Source organism: Astyanax mexicanus, chromosome 22, assembly GCF_023375975.1.
Source record: "Astyanax mexicanus isolate ESR-SI-001 chromosome 22, AstMex3_surface, whole genome shotgun sequence".
Taxonomy (NCBI): domain Eukaryota; kingdom Metazoa; phylum Chordata; class Actinopteri; order Characiformes; family Acestrorhamphidae; genus Astyanax; species Astyanax mexicanus.
In genome coordinates, this window is record NC_064429.1 from 5,467,000 (window position 1) to 5,486,789 (window position 19,790).

A 19,790-nucleotide genomic window follows, 5' to 3' on the forward strand; every position below is an offset into this window, starting at 1 on the left:
ATACAGTGTAAATGTTGTTCAAAACTGTTAAAAAGGCTAATAACTGAACATTTCCAGCAAAATCAACACAATATAAGGTAAATAACGAGATTAATCCCCGTTTTAATACAAGATCACCAGAGATTTTAAAGATTCAAGCTTTAGAAATGAGTTCTAGTAACTTCAATGAGGCTATTGTGTGCATCAGCACTGCAGCCTTCAGTGAGAGGCTAAGCTAAGTCGAGCTAAATAGTGTTTTAAAAGCTTTTTACACTCAACTGAGCGCTTGTTGGAGGTGAATATCGAGTGAAACGTTGCTGTAATATGTTTAAATCAAAGAAAACAACCGAAAAACTGCATTTTCAACAATATTTACCTCTAAAGCGCGAGTTAACAGCGAGCCACCACGACTAGCATTAGAGGCACCATACTGTCAATGCTAGCTAGCCTGCATAGTTCACAAACTACTGAACGCTGTGGCCTCCCACATTTTTTTCTGTTAAATTGGAGCTTTTTGCTCATTTAATGCCATTTTCTGTCGAAATGTTTGACAAAATATGTCGTACTCGGTGTACGATGGCTAAAGAAAGAATCTATGAGATTAAGGGATGTTGAAATGGCGACAGCGAGGAGCTGTGCTACCTCGGCTGTCGAAAATGGGTTAAAAGTCCTCCTGTTCAGGATTTAATTTCTTAAAATCGACGTAAAGCTCAAGCATAGAGTCTTTTATACGTCGGCTGACCGGACTGTGCAGCTTTCGTGGCGAAATTTGACGTATAATCTTTAAAAGAGTAGAGGAAGTACGATATTTCCCATCCAGTTTCCATACAGATTTGGCTACGTTTTGGCCATTTTACGCCGAGCCGGTGGCCCAAGTCCGCGAACCACGAAGCGGATTTGAAGACCAAGAAGTCAGCTATCGATCCGTGCGGGTCCCGTGAAAATCCGTGGCCGCTTAACGTGGAAATTATCGCGTTTCTCCGAGTCAGAAAACACATCTGAAGGCAACTCTCCGCTGCTGGGGAGCAGCCGCGCGGCTGTTGAGTCTATAAGGTTCTCATCGCTCGTTTAAATCCCGCCCTCGGCCGTGGGGAGGACGTATACACTGACTTTTGCTTTTGACAGCGCGTTTCTATTCCAGCCCACTACAACTGCGAGCTACGACTACTACGCGGCTACTACGGGACTAGGACGCCAGCTAGAACCTAGAACCTCTTCAGAACCATGGCAGAAACAGCCCCAGCTCCAGCGGCGGCGGCGCAAGCCAAGGCCCCCAAGAAGAAGTCCGTAGCCAAGCCCAAAAAGTCCGGACCCAGTGTTTCGGACCTCATTGTGAAGGCGGTGGCAGCCTCCAGCGAGCGGAAAGGAGTCTCCCTGGCCGCGCTGAAGAAAGCCCTGGCCGGTAGCGGCTACGACGTGGAGAAGAACAACGCCCGCGTCAAACTCGCCCTCAAGTCTCTGGTGAAGAAGGGCGCCCTGGTCCAGACTAAAGGCACCGGAGCCTCAGGCTCCTTCAAAGTCAGCAAGAAGCCCGCAGCAAAGAAACCGGTCAAGAAAGTCGTGGCCAAGCCCAAGAAGCCAGCAGCCGCCAAGAAAGCTCCGGCCAAAGCGGCGAAGCCCAAGAAAGCGGCGGCTAAGGTGGCCAAGCCGAAGAAGGCGGCGCCCAAGAAGGTGAAGAAACCGGCGCCTAAGAAAGCGGCCAAGAGCCCGAAGAAGGTGAAGAAGCCGGCGGCTAAGAAAGTCGCCAAGAGCCCCAAGAAGGTCAAAGCGGCGAAGCCTAAAGCTGCAAAGCCTAAAGCAGCCAAGGCGAAGAAGGCTGCCAAGAAGAAGTAAAGAAGTGGAAGAGTGAAGGACTGTTTTTTACTTTTTTTTTTTTTGGAAAACTTTGTACTTTCTTTTTTTTTTTTTTGAAGAATTTCAACTTTCAAAAAAAAAGACTCTGACAAGTCACTAGTTTTTATTTTTTATTTTTGAAGAATTTCAACTTTCAAAAAAAAAGACTCTGACAAGTCACTAGTTTTTATTTTTACAACTATTTTAATTGTTTGTTGTTTTTATTCCTAATAATCTGACGGCTGAGCATAAAGAGAGAGGACGGTCCCATGTTGAATGAAGGAGGAGAAGGAGGGGTATGTGTGTGGAGAGTGTATGTGTGTGTGTGTATGTATCTATCTATGTAAACTCTACAAAAAAGAGGGGGGGGGCGTGGCTGGGGGGGGGGGCGTGGCTGGGGTTGGGGTAAAAAGGGGTTTATAAATGGAATAAATTTGGTTGCGTCCAGACTATCTTATCACCAGCGAGATGGTTAACTAGGTTAAGTAACTATTTAACTGCTAACTGTTTAGCTAGCAAGGCAGCAAAAGTGGCGTTTGTTTTTTGTTGTTATTTTTGTACGACTTCTTTCTTTTTTTGGCGATTCTGAGAACACAACACACTGTCTCTACCTCTGTAATCGACACAAATCCGATTAGGCTTTGTGTCAAGCGTTGTCAAATCCTTTGGAGCCGTTTTTAGACCGTAGTCAGCAGTGGGAGGGGTCCTACACTAAATCTAAAACGTTTTCTAATTTTTGGAATTTTCTGTTCCACCTTTAATGGTGAAGGAGTTACCTCCAGCGCTCAAATGTAACTCCTGCACTATTTAAGGTGGAACGGAAAATTCCAAAAAATCAGCAAACTTCGTACAACTCTAATTGTACATAGCATAAATGCCCATGTTATATTTGTTCCTTTTTTAAATCTGTATAGATTTAATGATTATTAAAGTGTGTATGTGTTTGAGTGTGGGAGGACGTCCTACTTAGCTTACGTTTGTCAGGATTTTTTTTTGTAAATACTGATAAAAAATGTGACTTCTTGTAAATACTAAACAGAACAAACATGTTATAATTTATTTATTGCTAAAACATGACGAATTTTAGTTAAAAAAAATGTATGACGTTGTTTCTGTTTTGTTTCTGTCTTTGTTTTTCATTGACATGTTAAAAAATACCCTCTGCATTTTAGTATAAAAATACAAATAAAAAACAAAAGTTTGCAAAACTGTTTGTGTCTGTCAATATATATATATATATATATATATATATATATATATATATATATATATATATATGTAACATAAAACAATACTGTAACAAAATTAAACAAGGATAGATATAAAGTATATATAAAATATACTTTAAATATGATACATAAATATACATTTTTTTACAGAATAAAAAAATTATACTTTTAAGCACATACACACAGACAATTACATAGATACAGATATTTGATTAGCATTTCACTTTAATATTGCTAATGTATAATATATAGATACATAACATGATTACTATAGTAAATATGTAACTTGTAAACTTACTACATATGTGTACAAGTAAATATAAAAGATCCCAAATAAATAAGCAGATATATAATAAATAACAGTTAACAGTAAATAACAGATGAATACACACGAAGTTTCATACAGATATATTTTTACCGTTTTGCTTTAGTACTTTAACATTGGTAATATGAAGTATGTAGCTACATAGCAATAACATTATTAACTATTATAATCTATTGTGGATTCAAAGTGTACATAGCATGCTATTACATGAATATAAAATGAATAATTGTCTAAATAAATAAAAAAAACGTAGTTTACAGTCATCTATATATATATATATATATATATATATATATATATATATATATATATATATATATACATTTAACTTTACATTTTACCACCAAACTAATTATTGAGAGAACATGTTATAAATATTAGATAATTTGATTTAAAATACATGTAAAACAAGTAATTGGCCTATATATCGTATAAAAACATATCTTTATTGCTTATTAAGTCATCATCAGGCTTCAGGTTTAACAGAATATGAGTTTAAGAGCAAATTGACACTTTTAACAAACAAAAAAAGCATCTGGGCAAATCGTTGAATTAGTAAACATCTTGTACACTGTCAGCAAGTAGAGTGGAAAAATTCAGCTCATCCTGATTAGATACATGCTAATGCTTCCAAAATCATGCAAAATTGGTTAAAAATACCCCTTCCATGTATTGCAGATAAGATCATTTTACAGATAAATAAACTGAAATAAAATAAACATCAACAACAACAGATAAAACAAGTATTTAACTGTGTTTAATATAAATTTAATTACTTGTCTCCTGGACCAATTAATGTATAGTATTTTAGCACAGACTCATCATAAACATTGCATAAATTTATTATTAACTGTCTCGAGACACTGTGTTTCAAGAATCTGTGGTTAAAGGAGGATTAGGGAGCCTCCTAGTGGCCAAAGCCCTGTTCTGCATCTAAAGCCCTTTTGTTTAATATGCTGCTGGTAGAACTAGGCGCCCATCTGCAGTACCAGCACTCACCACCAGGTGTCCACCTTCAGTACCAGCACTCACCACCAGGTGTCCACCTTCAGTACCAGCACTCACCACCAGGTGTCCACCTTCAGTACCAGCACTCACCACCAGGTGTCCACCTTCAGTACCAGCACTCACCACCAGGTGTCCACTTGCAGTACCAGCACTCACCACCAGGTGTCCACTTGTGTCCACCTTCAGTACCAGCACTCACCACTAGGTGTCCATCAGCAGTACCAGCACTCACCACCAGGTGTCCACCTTCAGTACCAGCACTCACCACTAAGTGTCCATCTGCAGTACCAGAACTCACCACCAGGTGTCCACCTTCAGTACCAGCACTCACCACCAGGTGTCCACCTTCAGTACCAGCACTCACCACCAGGTGTCCACTTGCAGTACCAGCACTCACCACCAGGTGTCCACTTGTGTCCACTTGCAGTACCAGCACTCACCACCAGGTGTCCACCTTCAGTACCAGCACTCACCACTAGGTGTCCATCAGCAGTACCAGCACTCACCACCAGGTGTCCACTTGCAGTACCAGCACTCACCACCAGGTGTCCACCTTCAGTACCAGCAGTCACCACCAGGTGTCCACTTTCAGTACCAGCACTCACCACCAGGTGTCCACCTTCAGTACCAGCACTCACCACCAGGTGTCCACTTTCAGTACCAGCACTCACCACCAGGTGTCCATCTTCAGTACCAGCACTCACCACTAAGTGTCCACTTGCAGTACCAGCACTCACCACTAGGTGTAGGCAAAGCATTATTGTATGAGTAAACAGGTGCTGTTAGGGCCTTTTTATAACATTGGATTATGCAACAAAAAATTATAAAAAATATTCTAGTCACTTTTTTGCTTTAAATAATAGATGATATTATGGTAATTTAGCACATACGTTCCACATACATAGAAAGATAAAGTACACTAGTGTTAAGTCTCAAAGCTAATACATATAATATAATATAATATATAATAATATAATAATATATATATATATAATATATATATTTTAAAACGAGCTTTTTTTTTTTGTTAATACATGCTGATTGTGGTAAGAGGGGATTCATCCTTTTAAAGCAAAAATACCACATAAAAAGAAAGAAATAGCTTCCAATATTCATACTCGATGTACTAAAATTATTTTTATTGTCTTATTTTGACAGTATTACATAGCATAACTATCTTAAAACATCCAGACGTTTTCCCCAAATCAAGTCCTACAGTAATTTATACTGGTTGTACTTATTTTAGCTTTTTAGATCTTAAATTAAATTTTGTGCATAAATATCACATGAAGAGGAAAAGCTTTCTGTGTTGATGAGTTTAACAATATCACAAGTTAATTTTAGTTTTACCAACTAAAACCCTAAATAGATATATTTTAAGGACATTTTTACGCTAATACATACTGGATACACCAAAATTATTTTTAATGTAATAATTTTGAAAGACAATATTACTTAGCAAAAAAAGTTTAATAGAACAACGTTTATTTTCTGGATTAATACATGATGGATATATTAAAATAACTTAATATCTTGGAGTCCTACGGTAACACATACTGGATGTGCTAGCATTTATAGTTTTATTTTATATTAAGTATACAAACATTTTAGTGTTTTTTTTTATTTTAATTCTAAGCCCCCAAAAAGAACAAAACAAAAAACTTACAAAAAAGACAAAACAAAATAAAAAACATATGGAGAAATAAAAGAGTCCAAAAATGAACACATCCCATGGTTACACATACTGGATGTACTAAAGTTATTTTTAATAAATTATTTTTGACCGACAATATCACCTAGCAAGAAAAGTTTAATATAACATGTTTAATAATACATGCTGTATGTAAATATAATTAAATGTATCTTAAAGTCATATGGTAATACATACTGGATGTACCAAAAATAGCTTTGTCCTTTTTTGTGCAGACTTATCACATAAAGGGAAAAAGTTTTTTTTTTTTTTTTTTTTTTTTAATTCAGATTTTATAAGCACTGTAGTACAGTTGAAATTGCAGTGTTGGCCGGTAGGGGGCGCTAGATGACGATTTCTCCATTTCTCGTAATTTTGCTTAATTTAAGCGATTTTTTCTGGTATTATTGGCGCTGATTGGCTGATTAATCTTCACAATCAGGTTAAAAAAATCCCGGACTGACTTTTCTGCACGTCTCCCATGTCCGTTTTAGGTCTTAAATATATTTCCAGTCCCGTTTCTTACCGGGGGGCGTGATCCCTCAGGCGAGGCGGGACTCCGGGTGCGTCTCAAATTCCTCCCTACTCCCTACATATATTGTGTACAAAGCCAGTCAGCTTAAAAAACCTTTTCTTCTGCGCTCAATTTATAAAACAAATGTTTAAAAAGTGAGTCTTCTCAAATACTATAGTGTGATATATTACATTACATTACATGATATGCTCCGTTTGTGTGCAGACTTGGCCAAAGTAGTGCACTACATAGGGTAGGTGGTGGCGAATTGAGACGTACCCTCCTGGGAGATAAGCAGTGAAAGTTAGAGAGGATAGTTACAGTGGAGAAAGGAGGAGAAGTCAGAGAGCATCGGTGAGAAGGAAAACTCACGTTTCTGTTGGACTTTAAGTAAGTTTTGCTGTTTATCTCGTACAATATTACTTTATCTTGGATTGTAACCTCTTAGATTTACTTATCTTGTATTTATTGTAACTAAAAAAAGTTTTGAGAATGCTTTTAAACAGACTAGAGATGCATTTTCTTCTAAAACAAGCATGTTTCTAATTATCTTTTGATGTTTTTCTTCTTTTCCTTTTTGTTTCTCTGTTTTTTTTGGTGCACTTTCATTCTGTTCTGCATTGTTCTAGTTTTCAACCTAAAGCATTTTAATGTTCTCCAAAATAAAAGAATAGAGTGTAGTATCCTTCAGTTCCTTTGCTGAGAGATGCTGAGAGATGGTGGATATACTGAGAAGTACTGACATTTCCTTATTATTATTTACCTGTAACTAAAACGGTGTTTTAAAATGTTTTTTTTTTGTTAGTGTTTTTCTCATTTCTTTCATATTCTCTCTTTTTGTTCTCTTTGTTTTTTGATGCAATTTAATTATGTTCTGCGTTGTTCTAAGTTTCAACCTCCAGCAATTTTAATGTTGTCTATACGAATGTATATATATATATATATTTGCTGATAGATGCTGATAGATGGGTTTTCCACCACAAATACAAAAAAAGCAATGTTCATAACTATGCCAATACATGCTGGATGACAAGAATTTAAACAAGCAAAACAAAACACGTTTAAGAGCAGAAATATCACATAAAAAGAAAAAGAGATACAATATACAATCATTCATTTCCTATGCCAAAGGTGTTTAATCAGTGTTTTACACAGAAAAGTGGTGCATTTGCTTCTTAAGTTAAAAGCAAAGCAAAAAATATCACATAGGCATGTAATACTATACATACCGGAAACACTAAAATTACTTTTATTGTCTTATAAAAATATGAAGTCTTAAATACTAAAAGTACTAGTATTTATTCTTTTATTTTAGAACAAATATAGCACATAACAACATTTTAGTCTTTTAATTTTAATGATTTTTTTCTCTTGTTTTAGACCCCCAAAAAAACAAAAGAAGGAATACGAGAGTCTTAAAATTACATATCCCATAGTGATACTCTCTGAATGTACTAAAATTAGCTTTGTTCCTTAATTTTAGAACTAAAACATCACATACAGAAAAAATAAAAAAAACATTTTGTGTTCTTATATGTATTCTTATGTGTATACATGCTGAATGTATACATTTTTTTAGACTACAAGTACTACAAAGAGCTAAATAGGGTTGGAGGTGCTGTATCGAGAAACTCCGTGTCTAATTACATTGATTAAAACATGCTGAATGTACTTTTATCATTTTATTTTAGACAAAAAAAAGTTCCTCCACTTATCCTAGGTTAAAAAAGGTACAGGTTTGTGAATAAGAAAGTACCAGGTCAGCAGATTGTGCATGACATCACTGTACAAGGCAAGAGCAAAGGGGGTAGTAGAAGTAAAAGTGTGAGGAAATGAGGAAAAACAGAAAGTCAGTAGAAATAAAGCACTTAATTGAGGGTTTGTGATGTTGAGCCTTTCATTTTTGGATGTTTCCTTCGTATTTTTCTTTCTGGGGCTTGAAAAACAGAAGCTGTTTTAAAGACTTTGCTGCTGCTGTGCTGCACTGAACTGGTGGTTCTCAGGTTGAGTTGGTTTTTTTTTAACCTCTGGAATCCCTTTTATGGTTTACTACTGAACGCTAAGGGTACCAGATAAACCCACTTATTCTTTGTTTTTTATCCTTTTAAATCTGCAACAAGCATATTTGACTGGGTCAGAATATCTCCAGAACATCAGGCAGGTCTTGTAGGGTGCTCCTGGTGTGCTGTGGTCAGTACCTACCAAAAGTGACCCAAAAAAGGACTGGCAACAAGGATCCTTTGTGCCCAAGACTCATCATTGGTGCTCATGGTGACCCAACCTTGCAACTTATAGGACCTGAAAAGTCTAGACCCAAGACTGAAAAGCAGACACCAGACCTAAAGTGGGTGATAATGTATCCTCAAAGGATTGTCCGTAACGTTTGTCTTGGTGCCAGACACCACGGGTCACCATTGGAGGTCTGAATTGTGGGACCCACATGTTAACAGATGTATATGTTTTAAAGTTCTTGTTATATGACTGACTGGTGTATATTCCAATCCCATCTTTAGGCCCTGTGCAGGAAATTGAACACTGAGTTGCAATTAAAATTACACAAGACAAGCCAACCAGTCATTGTAATAAGAAAATACATTTATTGGAAAAGACAAATACATATGTACATAGTTAGAACATACAGTTTACAAGACAAGTATCTTTATACCCCTTTCTGGAAGGGACAGAACATTCTAAAACAGGGGTCGGCATTTAAGTTTGGCTGCACAGAAAATCTATTTTGGAAAATGAAGTGTAATGGGATGGTGTGCTCCAGACTAGTAGCTCTCCAGCCCAGAGGATTGTTGAACCCAATTGCAGAACAGTTGATCTCAAAGCAGGTAAACCCAAGAAGAAAGGAATGAATCAATAAATAAACACACCGCTTCTTACGCGCGATTTAATACACTATATTGCTGCCTCGGCTAGTGAATTGGGACACGGCTGGGAAAAAAACGCCCTTATAAGGAGATAGGGAGCCCAAGAACGGACGGAAAAATGAAAACAGGCGGAAACTAAAGTCACGCAAAGCACGACATAGAGATGGGAAGGGGTGTAAACAAAAGCTCACCAGAGAAGCATTTTTTTTCCGTTTTAATTATCGTTCATATAGTTCAAACAACCTCATGAGTCCTCATCTGGCCTGCTGGCCACCTATTGCCAATCCCTGTTCTAGAACAGTCCATACATGCTTATTTCTGCTTAACCATACAAATTGTGAGCGAAAGGTTGAGGTAATCTGCTAAACTTTAGGGTGCCCTGTTCTTACAAAAGAGGAAGTGAAACAAACATGAGAAATATGTCTGGAACAGAAAAGTGAATCTTATGGTCACAAAGGATAGGATGTTGCAAACTAAAGAAAGTATCTAAAAACCTTCACGTTCAATCATACATACATTTTGTGTTCAAAACAGTGTTCAGTTAAATAAACTGTTTTAAATTGGGTTAAAAATAGTTAAAAATAGTTTCAATTTCCCTTACATCTCATTGGTTGTGTTGGGAGCTAATGGTGGCCCTCTGGTGTCCTGGTCCATGTTATGCTGTGCTCAGATGGAACTGGGCATGAGGGTTAAAGGCCTTGCTCAGGGGCCCAACTGTTGCAGCCAGCCAAACCCTGGAATCGAACCTACAACCTTGTTGTCTGATGAGTGCTAACCTTGCTAGCTCTTATGGTGTTTTCACACATGCACCTTTTAGTCCAGTTACCTTTACTCCTTGTTGGTGACATTCTGCTCCCACCAGATATGAAGGCATTGAAGTGGTAGGTCTTTGGTTTTATGGAGTTTTCTCGATGTTACTGTGAGCAGAGGTGTAGCTGCCCAGGTACTTAAAGAGTCTTTAAGGTCTTTCAGGTGTTTTCCTCCTACAATGACAATGACTCTTTGGACTTGGTCTTTATTCTTCATCAGCTTGGTCTTGGCACAAAGAATCCTCACACCATGTCTTTCGGCTTAAAAATGTAATTGTTTTATTTATTATATGTAAGTAGAGTTTTTACCAGCTGTTTAACAGCTCTCCCTGCTGGCTCTCTCCCACACTCCCTGCATTGCAGTGCACAGCAGTGCTCTGATATGCTGTGCCGCGGAACTGAAGATGTGCTCCCCTGGATTAGAATAATCTTAGTTGTTTTCAAACACAACAGAGAAGCCTTAATTTTCATAGCCCAAGATTTAAAACTCCTGCAGCTGCTTTAACCATCAGGCACTTGAGCAACAGTCAGCGACCCTCGCTCCATCAGGCTTGGCTTCAGAGCACGTACATTTTTGTTGGCCTTGTGTAACAACTGTCTGGCTGCGTTCCAGCCTGAGAGAAACTCACCGTAGACTTGCAGATGGAAACTGTGGGTAAGTCCTCCGGAGTTTTTGAGGTTCAGGTCTGTCTGCCATAGTTGTATTCGGTCTTCTCAACTCTTCTGGTTTTTACGATTTTGATAAATGCATAAAAAATTCAATCAGAGACGTTCCTTTAAAAAAAACATACAGTCTGGACGTGGACATGCTGTGTACATGTGTGTGTAGGTCCATGGAAGTGTTTCTGCTTTTATCTTAATGTGCAGATCTCGAGAGAAGCCTTTGAAGAAGCTCATGATATCTTTCCCTTCTCTTTGACGTGAGCCAGCTCACATGCTAAAGGTGCACCAGACAGAAGACAGGAGCTCTTGACTCCTCTTTGAAGGTGTTCATGACCTTCGATATCACTCTTACATGTGTTTCGCTTCAGTGGACGAGAATGTCTGTGGTGTCTCAAGCAGTGCTCTTCAACATGCTGCCAGATAATAAGTAGATCTGGCAGTTCATTACGGAGATGTTTGATCCAGGAGTTTTGAAGGCCATTCGACATCCATATGTGTCACATTTTTGGAATTTCCAACTTTAGTACAAAAATGTGAAAAGTATCGGTATTCTGTATAATTTTAGACACAGCTGTGGGGGATCTCAAGTAAATTCCAGCTTTGTGAAAAGTTTAGAAATTACTTACGGTAGCGCATAAGAAAGACCTGTTGGCAAGCCTGTTATTTTTCTCTGACATACAACAGTAGTCTTACATATTGTTTAGATATCTCACATACTAAATAACAAATGTGTATGAAAAAGACATTAACATCACTAGTGTTTTAATTGTTAACTCTCTGAGCCCACAAAAGCACCAATGCATCAGATTCAAGTAGAGCTGGGCGATTAATTGATTTTATCGATTAATTTGAATTTACAGTTAAGGATGATGTGTTTTTATAAAAATCGATTTTCTCTGAGTTTTAATTTTCACCACCGACGCTCCCCTGAGCTTAGCCCCGCCCCTCTCTCCCACTTTTTCGCTATATTTAGTGTATAAAATAAAAAACTGCTCTCATAATAACATTTAACAACTTTTTTTAACAAATTTTGAGACTTGACTGCCTATTTAAAATGCAACAGAAGCATTTTTAGACATTTATTTGTATCATTTCTAACATATTTAGAGTGTTTTTTACAACGTTTTTTATGACATCATTTAGCGACTTCTTGCGACTTTTAGGAGATTTTAGTAGGGGAAAAATACGATTTAAATCGAAAATCTGATTTAAAAAAAAAAAAAACTACGATTTTTTTTGGGCCATATCGCCCAGCTCTAGATTCAAGGTTTCTTAGTGTTTCTATGAATGTATTTTCAGTAATACTGTATAGTGCATTTGAGAAAATCCTCTAATAACTGCTTGGTTTACATGTCCATTATCTGCCTCTGATCTACAGTATAATTGGTGGATTGGTGTGTCTATCTATTTTTTTTTTGTGTGAAACTGACCAATGGACACTCCTGTACATTAGTAACTGTGTAAATGACTTTAAAAGCAGCCTTCCAATTAAACTTGCTTGTTCAGCAAGGGCATTGGAGGAAATCTGAACACATATTTACTTACTTACAGGTACTTACAATTACAGCTATGTAGCGCCTTTTTGCCACTCGAGGCACTCAAGGACACACTTAACACACACTAAGGAGAAGCAGCAGCCAATCGTGCACAGCATACTCTTAACAGGAAACCACCGTACACCTGGAGGACTGCATCAGGCACAGAGGAGTTGACCCAGCACAATTTTTGATCCATTTTTTCTGGGCAATTTAGAATATCCAATTGTTTTGGACGGTGGAAGGAAACCAGAGTCTCCGTAGGAAACCCACACAGACACGGAGTCAGATAGGGACTTGAACCAAAGACCCCAGGGCTGGGAGGCAAACAAGCTAAACACCAAGCCACCATGCCGCCATGTTTCTAGTAACTTCTTTGTAACTCTAGATGTGAGTCATGTACGTTCCTAAAATGAGATGCGTTTAAAACGCAGATTCTATTAATATAAAGTACTATCAAAATATATTAATACAAACACTGAAAAATGTTTAATTTGGTGCTCCAGCAAGGGATTATGTTAAATATCCTGTCATTTGTTTGGTGGTACTTCTAACTCTAATGCTTCTCTTTGTCTTGCTTTTGTTTGTAGGTGAACGTAATTGGATGTACACCACAATGCCCTGGTCTCTCCTGTCCCGTCTGGCTGTATTGTCCTGCGTATGGAGTCTGTCCTGTGCTCAGTACGAGTACCAGGTTTACCCTCAGGGTTACCCCGAACCTGTGGAGGATCAGTACACCAAGCCAGAGATTCCAGCCGATGTTCCCAGGATCCAGCTGCGCCTGGCCGGGGAGAAACGCAAACACAACGAGGGGCGGCTGGAGGTCTTCTACGAAGGGCAATGGGGAACGGTGTGTGACGACGACTTCAACATCCACTCTGCTCAGGTGGTGTGCAGGGAGCTGGGATACGCCGAGGCAGTTTCATGGGCCCCTTCAGCTAAATACGGGAAAGGAGAGGGTGAGCTAACATAGATCAGGCACAACATAGATTAAACATTGCATTGCAGAGGAATTAAGAAAATAGTTTATTTCAAATAGTGCAGTGGATAAAGTTTGGAAAAGAAATATTTTTACTGATATGCCATTCTATATACCAAACAGATAAATAAATGTATCAAATACACATTTAATTTAAGGATATTTTACAGTTTATCACTGTATTTTTATTTCATTGTATTTATTTATTTATTATTATTATTTGTTTTTATTTATTCATTTATTTTTGCATGACTGGGCTTTAATATAAGTTTGTCACTTACTGTAGTGTTAGGAGTACAATATAAATATAAAACACTAGATCTTTAAAAAGGCTTTGATTACTAATGGATTTACTTTGTCCCACATAAAAAGAAAACTACACAATATGTGAATAAAGCATATCAGTCTCTTTCTAAGTGAATAACTGCTGTTTGCTGTTGTTTTTCTAGTTTACTCAGATAAAAACACTCGTACAGTGAGGAACAGCAGCAGGAGCTCCTCAGATAAAGTACAGGACAGAGAGAAGAGCTACAGTCACTCCAGTGTATAAGCTTGTTATGCTAACAGGCTAGCGTTAGCTAATGCCTAGACAGCCTAGACAGATGTCTACATTCAGATGTTAATTGCTATCTTGGCAGTGAATTTTCAACACAAGTGCATTCCGCTTGTAACGCACACATGGACACGCAGCAGTGCACAAAACCATACCGTGTGTCTGTTGGCAGATTAATTGTTTTATTCTATAAACTATGGAAAACATTTCTCCCAAATTCCAAATAAAAATATTGTCATTTAGAGCTTTTTTTGCAGAAAATGACAAAAAAAGATGCAGAGCTTTCAGATCTCAAATAAAGCAAAGAAAACGTTTATATTCATAAAGTTTTAAGAGTTCAGAAATCAATATTTGGTGAAATAACCCTGTTTTTTTAATTACAGTTGTTTTCATGCATCTTGGCATCATGTTTCCTCCTCCACCAGTCTTACACACTGCTTTTGGATAACTTTATGCTGCTTTACTCCTGGTGCAAAAATTCAAGTAGTTCAGTTTGGTTTGATGGCTTGAGATCATCTATCTTCCTCTTGATTATATTCCAGAAGTTTTCAAATTGGTAAAATCAAAGAAACTCATCATTTTTAGGTGCTCTTTTATTTTTTTTCCAGAGCTGTATGTGAGAAACTGTATCTTTAAAGAAACACTCTGCATTGTTTCTTAAGTTCAGAACATTAGAAATATCTCTGTGGGTTGTTAAAACACTGAGGTCTAGACCTTTTATACAGGACCTCAGTGTTCTTCACTCTCTGACAGCTGACTTCCTCTTGTTTTCCAGGCCGCATCTGGTTTGATAACGTCCAATGCACGGGGAAGGAGAAGACCCTGGCGCAGTGCCAGTCCAACGGCATCGGCGTGTCGGACTGCAAGCACTCGGAGGACGTAGGGGTGGTCTGCAGTGACAAGAGGATCCCTGGATTTCGCTTCCTGAACCATCTCACCAACAACATAGATGTGAGTGCTCTCTGTATAACTTATTTATTCATTTATATGAATCAAAGACAGATTTTCCCACAAATAATTCTCCATTGTTGAATAATTCTCCTTTTAACTGGTGCAATTATTATTATTATTGTGAGGGACTGTCTGGTGCCTGTCCTGCTGAAGCTGTGGAAGATCATTCATATACTGTAACCATCACCAAAAGAGCTTAACAGGGAACATGGAAAACAGGGAGTGCTTGATTGGGATTGGGAAGCTTCTCATGTTACCATCCAAACTGTGTCCACTATATCCACTATGTATGTCTTATCACGGTGCCAGAGGAAGTGGATTAGACATTAGGCCTGTGATAGGCATGATAACATTTTTTCCATTTAAACTGTTTAGGTCCAGTCAATAACCGGAAATGGTAAAACAATCTAGTGTAGAAAATTCTGCAGTAAAGTAAAATGAAAACCAGGGTGTAAAACAAAGTCTGTTTTCTGGTCTATTTTCATACATAAGGCGCACCGGATTATAAGGCGCATTTTAAGCGAACACTAGTAAGGACCAGGAGTGTTGACATGTTTCCCTTCTAATTCAGCAGGCCTTGCGCCTAAGTAAACAAAACCATAATTCTTAAAAATAACTTTTCTTCCAAAGTCAAACAAGTGCTGGATGTTAATCTACACAGATTTCTCTCACGAAATCCGTTTATTTGGGTGAGTAAAGCGCTTCTGTTTATTTTACAGTAAGCTTAGATTTCCAATATAATAGTGTCTTTAGCAGCAGCGCTTAGCGCTAGTAAATGTCGCCCAATAGCGCTACAATAGGAAACCCTGAGTGTTCCGGTTAGCCAGGATGCTATCAGCTAGCGGTTCCTTCCAGGTAGCTTGTTTTAACACGGTAAACACGCAGACTACAGTCCGATATACTCACATTTGAACAGTGAAAGAGCTAATGCAGCGGTTAGCAGCTAATGCTAATACTGCTCCAGCCTTAGTGCTGGAGAAACTTCACTGAAAAGCTTTTATAGTGCGAAAAGTACAGTATTTATATACAAATTGATTTACTGTGCAAGGAGAAATTATTGCGACAGGCCTAATTATAAAATATGCTGCCTAGCCAAAAGAAATGTCCCACACTAATATTTATTTATATTCTATTATATTATATAGATAACTTTATTATCACTTAATACACCATAATCTACATCCACAATAACAAAAGCAAGTTGGTATGTATAGTTATTTTAGATGCTAAAAGAGAAAATTCAGTTTTTAATCACATACGTTTTTTTTATAAAGTTGCATATTTTCATCTTTGTATCTGAAATCCATTTTTGCACGACAACACTGGTTAGTGGTTCGCAAAAATGTATCAACAGGATAATGTCATATTGTTGCCTTCTGGTTTGCATGAAATAGTAAGGTTTACACTTTTTTTAAATTCACATATTCGTGTCTACAATACTATTTACTCAATAAATCTCCTGTTGACTAAACAAATCGTATAAATGCTTTGCGTTTGGTGTTTTTTTTTTAGAAAAAGAGAAGATGCTAGCTGCTGCAGAATTGTGACCTGGAAAGTAATTGAGCTTAACAGCTCTGTTTATGCTGATGTTTAATTGTCTGTTATATATATATATATATATATAAGGCCCCAGCTGTCCAGTTTCTGACAGACTGCACTGTACCAACCCTGCAATTATAAACGCTGTGAGAGAGACGTACTGCATTCGGCTCCAGATTTATCTCAGTGGTCAGTGACCCGAACCACGAGCCAAGCAGCTACAGCTTTGATCCGGACTGCAGAAGGTCTGCGATTCTCCTGTCAATTCCAGAGAGGCCTGCACTGAAATCTTTATGCTTGCTTAAGTTTAAACTGGAGGATGTAATTTCCTCATATTACACTGATACATAAGTACAGGCTTAGTGTAGATATTGTTAGCAGCTAAGCTAAAATGCATTAAGAGTTAAAGTTGGCATTCAGAGGCTTTTATCACAAAGTGCTAAAAGAGTGTACAATGTATAATACTTTTGTAAAATGCTATTTAGGCCTTTATGTGCCATAGTTGCTTTAGTAAAAGACATGTTGGCCCTTAGTAACAATTGTAAAATGCTATCTAGGACATGATTGTGTTAGTAAAATTCTATGTAGATCTTAGCAACGTTTGTAAAATGCTTTTTAGACTGAGGTTAAATAAATACAATCCTATTTAAGACTTACTAATTCTACTAACCCCTAAATAGCATTTTACTATTGTTACTAAGTCCTAAATAGAATTTTATTTATTTAATATGCATTTTAGGCCCTAGTAACAATAGTAAAATGCTATGTAAGTGTTAATAGTGTTAGAAAATTGCGAATTAGGCCTTCAAATGCCCTAATTTCTTTCATAAAACACATTTAAGGACCTAGTAAAAATAGTAAAATCACTATTTAGAGGTTAGTAGAATTAGTAAAATGCATTTTAGGCCCTAGTAACAATAGTAAAATGCAATTTATTGGTCAGTAGTGTTAGCAAAATGCAATTTAGGCCTTCAAATGCCTTAATTTCTTTATAAAACACATTTAAGGACCTAGTAAGAATAGTAAAATGCTATTTAGCAGTTAGTAGTGTCAGTAAAAAGATATTTATGCCTTCAAATGCCTTATTTTTTTTAACAAAACACATTTTAGGACCCAATAACACTAAAAAATACTAAAATGCTATGTAGATTTTAGCAGCGCTTGTAAAATGCTATTTAGGCCTCAGTAGTGTTAGTAAAATGCTATTTAGGCCTTTGTTGTGTAAATAAAATGCCTTTTAGGCCTTTGTGGAATGAGTAAAATGCAATTTAGTTCTTTTTATGCCTTATTCGCTTTAATAAAATACATTTTAGGCCCTAGTAACAATAGTAAATTGTTTTTTTAGGCCTTAGTAATGTTTGTAAACTGCTATTTAGGATTATCAGGCCTTAGTGTAATTAAAAATGTGCTATTTAGAGATTAGAAACGTTACTAAAATGCATTTTAGGCTTTTTTAAGCAAAAATATATTTTGGTAATATTAGCATTAAAAAAATGCAATTGAGACCTAAAAAGCAACAGTAACATCCTATTTAGGCTTTACTAGCAATAGTTGTTCATTTAAAAATATTAACTGTAACAGGTGCTGTAACAGTATAACAAGTTTTAAACCCAGCCAATCACAACATTTAAATTTAAATATATGATTAGCATATATAACACATATTTTAGGGCACAGTCACCAAAGCAAAAAAAAACATAAAGCTGAAGTGCTCTGGCCTTCAGACGACGAGACATCTGGAGTCAGGTTCTCTCCAGCTGAGCCACAAAGGGCGAGAAAATGCGAGTCAGCTTTTCCGTCTGGTGATAGGCTGCACGCGCTCCACGTAAAGGCAGTTAAAAGGCGGTGAGGTTAGCCATAATGCAGGAGTAATGTTCCCCAGCTAATGCACAGCAGACACACGGCTCTCCGGGGGAAATGATGTCAGCCTCGTGTGGGAACAGCGACTGTAATCATGGCACCCTCTTGTGTGGGATGGCACATTAGTGATGACACTACACTGTGGTGTTCACTACACTGTATATAATATATGGGGCCTGTGCAATAGTGTGGGCCTTTAATGCTCAGGGAATTGCGACACCTATTTTTGGCAGTTTTTTCAGATTGAAAATAAGTTTTGTAGCAGCTTAAAGTATTCTAGATCTAGATCTAGAATATTTTTTTTCCACTAAGATATTGCTTGTTTAAGGTCTGTCCACACATTTTCTGAGAAGATTAAGTCGTTTGACTGTCAGCGAAATTCCAAAATCTTCACTTTGTGTCTCTTCTGGATCTTTACACTGTAAACCCACTATTTGCCTTTAAGTTAAATCAACGAATAACAACTTTGTTTAGTAGTTTAGTAGAGTTTAGTAGTATGTGACCGCCTCTTTTCTTATGAATAATGGTGTAGCAAAACGGGCACATGTCACCCCGCTGCTCATTGAGCTCCATTGGCTACCAGTTGAGGCTCGCATCAAATTCAAAGCTCTTACAATCGCCTACAAGGTGATGTCAGAACAGGCTCCTTCCTACCTGCACTCACTCCTGAAGGCTTACGCTACCTCCCGGCCGCTGCGCTCCTCCAGTGAACGTCGCCTCGCTTTGCCAAACACTCACACAAAGCAATCCAGACTGTTCTCATACAGAGTTCCCCAATGGTGGAACAAACTACCCTCCACTACCAGATCAGGAGAATCTCTCACTATCTTTAATAAACTCCTGAAGACAGAGCTCTTCAAAGAGCACTTACTCTCTTAACACCTCTAACATACTAACTACTTCTAACCTCATTTCCTTCTTCCCCTCCTTCACTCCTCTATCCTATTATTCCCCTTTGTCCTCCTTTTATCCCTATCCAAAGATGTTTTTCCTTTAAACTTATTTTACATTGTACTTGACTATTGTAAGTCGCTTTGGACAAAAGCGTCTGCCAAATGTAATGTAATGTAATGTAATGTAATTAGCCTGTCTTACCAGCATAGGAGCAGTAAGAGTTGATGAAGTATCGTAAATAAAAACGATAAAATACAGTATATCAAGATATTGATATGTTGTCCAAGTGTGTTCAACGTCACTCACAAGATAACACCTCACAACGGGTGTGGGCATTCCCAAGCCCAGGCCCCTGAGGTAACACTTCATGATCAGTGGACACACTGCAGTGCCTTGCATGGTTTAAGAGAGGGGAGGTGGTGGTTGCGGCGGGAGTAAACATGAGGTAACTGCATGGCCTCCATCCACATGGTTGGGCATGTGCTTGTAAACGCAGGTGTGGAAAGCTGTGCACCTCAGTTCAGCACAGTTTTGCGGTGAAGATATTTCCAGT

General features: G+C 37.7%; 2 protein-coding genes across 2 annotated transcripts in view; both read left to right on the forward strand.

Moving 5' to 3' along the window:
• The first annotated feature begins 1,063 nt into the window (after positions 1–1,063).
• LOC103029981 (histone H1) lies at positions 1,064–1,885 on the forward strand. Its single transcript, XM_015602688.3, has one exon. It carries the CDS (start codon positions 1,204–1,206, stop codon positions 1,810–1,812), a length of 609 nt encoding a protein of 202 aa, XP_015458174.2. The 5' UTR covers positions 1,064–1,203; the 3' UTR covers positions 1,813–1,885.
• A 4,985-nt stretch (positions 1,886–6,870) lies between these two features.
• The window catches only part of loxl2b (lysyl oxidase-like 2b), a 59,022-nt gene continuing 46,102 nt past the window's right edge, over positions 6,871–19,790 (forward strand). Inside the window, exons 1-3 of the mRNA XM_022666876.2 lie at positions 6,871–6,968; positions 13,052–13,420; positions 14,769–14,944. Coding sequence (XP_022522597.1) covers positions 13,066–13,420; positions 14,769–14,944 — 531 coding nt within the window. The 5' untranslated portion in view covers positions 6,871–6,968; positions 13,052–13,065. The remainder of the gene's footprint in view (positions 6,969–13,051; positions 13,421–14,768; positions 14,945–19,790) is intronic.

Excerpts from the sequence above, each read along its gene's own strand:
- LOC103029981 (XM_015602688.3), top strand. The coding sequence starts at position 1,204 with ATGGCAGAAACAGCCCCAGCTCCAGCGGCGGCGGCGCAAGCCAAGGCC.